Consider the following 1,089-nt stretch of genomic DNA (forward strand, 5'->3'; position numbering starts at 1 on the left):
TGCTCTGTATGGTAACCTTATGACCCCCCCACCCCCCATCCCATTTCAGCGTATTCTGGGATTTGTATTGTGCGGCTCCAGACCGGAGGGAGACGTGCGAGCACTCCAGTGAGGCAAAGGCCTTCCATGACTACGTAAGTAAAAAACGGCTCTGCAGCCACTTTTTTTTCCCTTGTCACAGGAAAAACACTCCCTCACTGTGGAATTTGTTTCTTTCTATGTCTGCTTGAGACACACATGCAAACACTGTAAATGTTTCTATAGCGACATCAAGTGTGTAAGGGGAATCTTGAAGTGGCGCCTACAACAGCAGGTAGAGGATAGTGTGCACCTTAGGAGATATAATCATTAGCTGTCCTGGAGATGTTTCTCTAACAACTAAGAAATACTAAGGGCTGCAACAGATGATAGTTTATCTTTTCGATTATTAAGTAAGAAGTGAAAAATGCCAGTCACAGTTCTCTAATACTGTGTTACTCGCGCAAGTTTGATTGCTCGAGTCAAAATATTTGAACTCAGGTGGATAAGAAAATGAAGCAAATTTTGCGTGTTTGCTTTGTTTACCTGAAGGTAAAGAGTTGAAAGCTGTAATTTGTTCTTATTTAGAAACTGAAACAGGACTATTTCAGTTTTTTTTTTTAAACACGAACATGTATACATGTGCGTTACATTTAAGCCCCTGTCAAAGAACTTCACATAATGCTGATCAGCCTATCGCTGCCAGGGAACGCTCACTGTACTTCTCAGTAGACGGGAGTTGTGTGACAACATTTCCGTGCTGTTTATACTTTTAATTGCAAGTTGTAAGGTGTTGTAAACTAGTATAACTGTCTCAATAAAGTTGGCGAAAGAAAATAGGGAAAGATCTGAGAGACCATAGAGACGGAGAACCAGCTAGGATTATGGCGGAAAATCCTAAGAAGAGTCCTAGAAAAGCTACTGCAGTAGATGCTCTGGATAAAAAAGAAAGTTATTGCAGAGAAATCACCTGCAGGCAGGCGTCTTAAGCCCGCGTTGACAGTGTTTGTGTAATTACTCTCACTGCTAGAGGGGAGAGACAAAAGTTCGCACTCCAGCTTTTAAAAAAAA

At 41.4% G+C, this 1,089-nt stretch overlaps 1 protein-coding gene across 3 annotated transcripts in view; it reads left to right on the forward strand.

The window, feature by feature from the left end:
• The window catches only part of zgc:110158 (single-stranded DNA-binding protein 3), a 35,300-nt gene that overhangs the window by 13,457 nt on the left and 20,754 nt on the right, over positions 1-1,089 (forward strand). For all 3 annotated transcript variants that reach the window (XM_032499957.1, XM_032499955.1, XM_032499956.1), the window contains exon 4: positions 50-134. In XM_032499957.1, coding sequence (XP_032355848.1) covers positions 50-134 — 85 coding nt within the window. The remainder of the gene's footprint in view (positions 1-49; positions 135-1,089) is intronic.

The sequence above is a fragment of the Etheostoma spectabile genome, chromosome 20 (assembly GCF_008692095.1).
Source record: "Etheostoma spectabile isolate EspeVRDwgs_2016 chromosome 20, UIUC_Espe_1.0, whole genome shotgun sequence".
Lineage (NCBI taxonomy): Eukaryota > Metazoa > Chordata > Actinopteri > Perciformes > Percidae > Etheostoma > Etheostoma spectabile.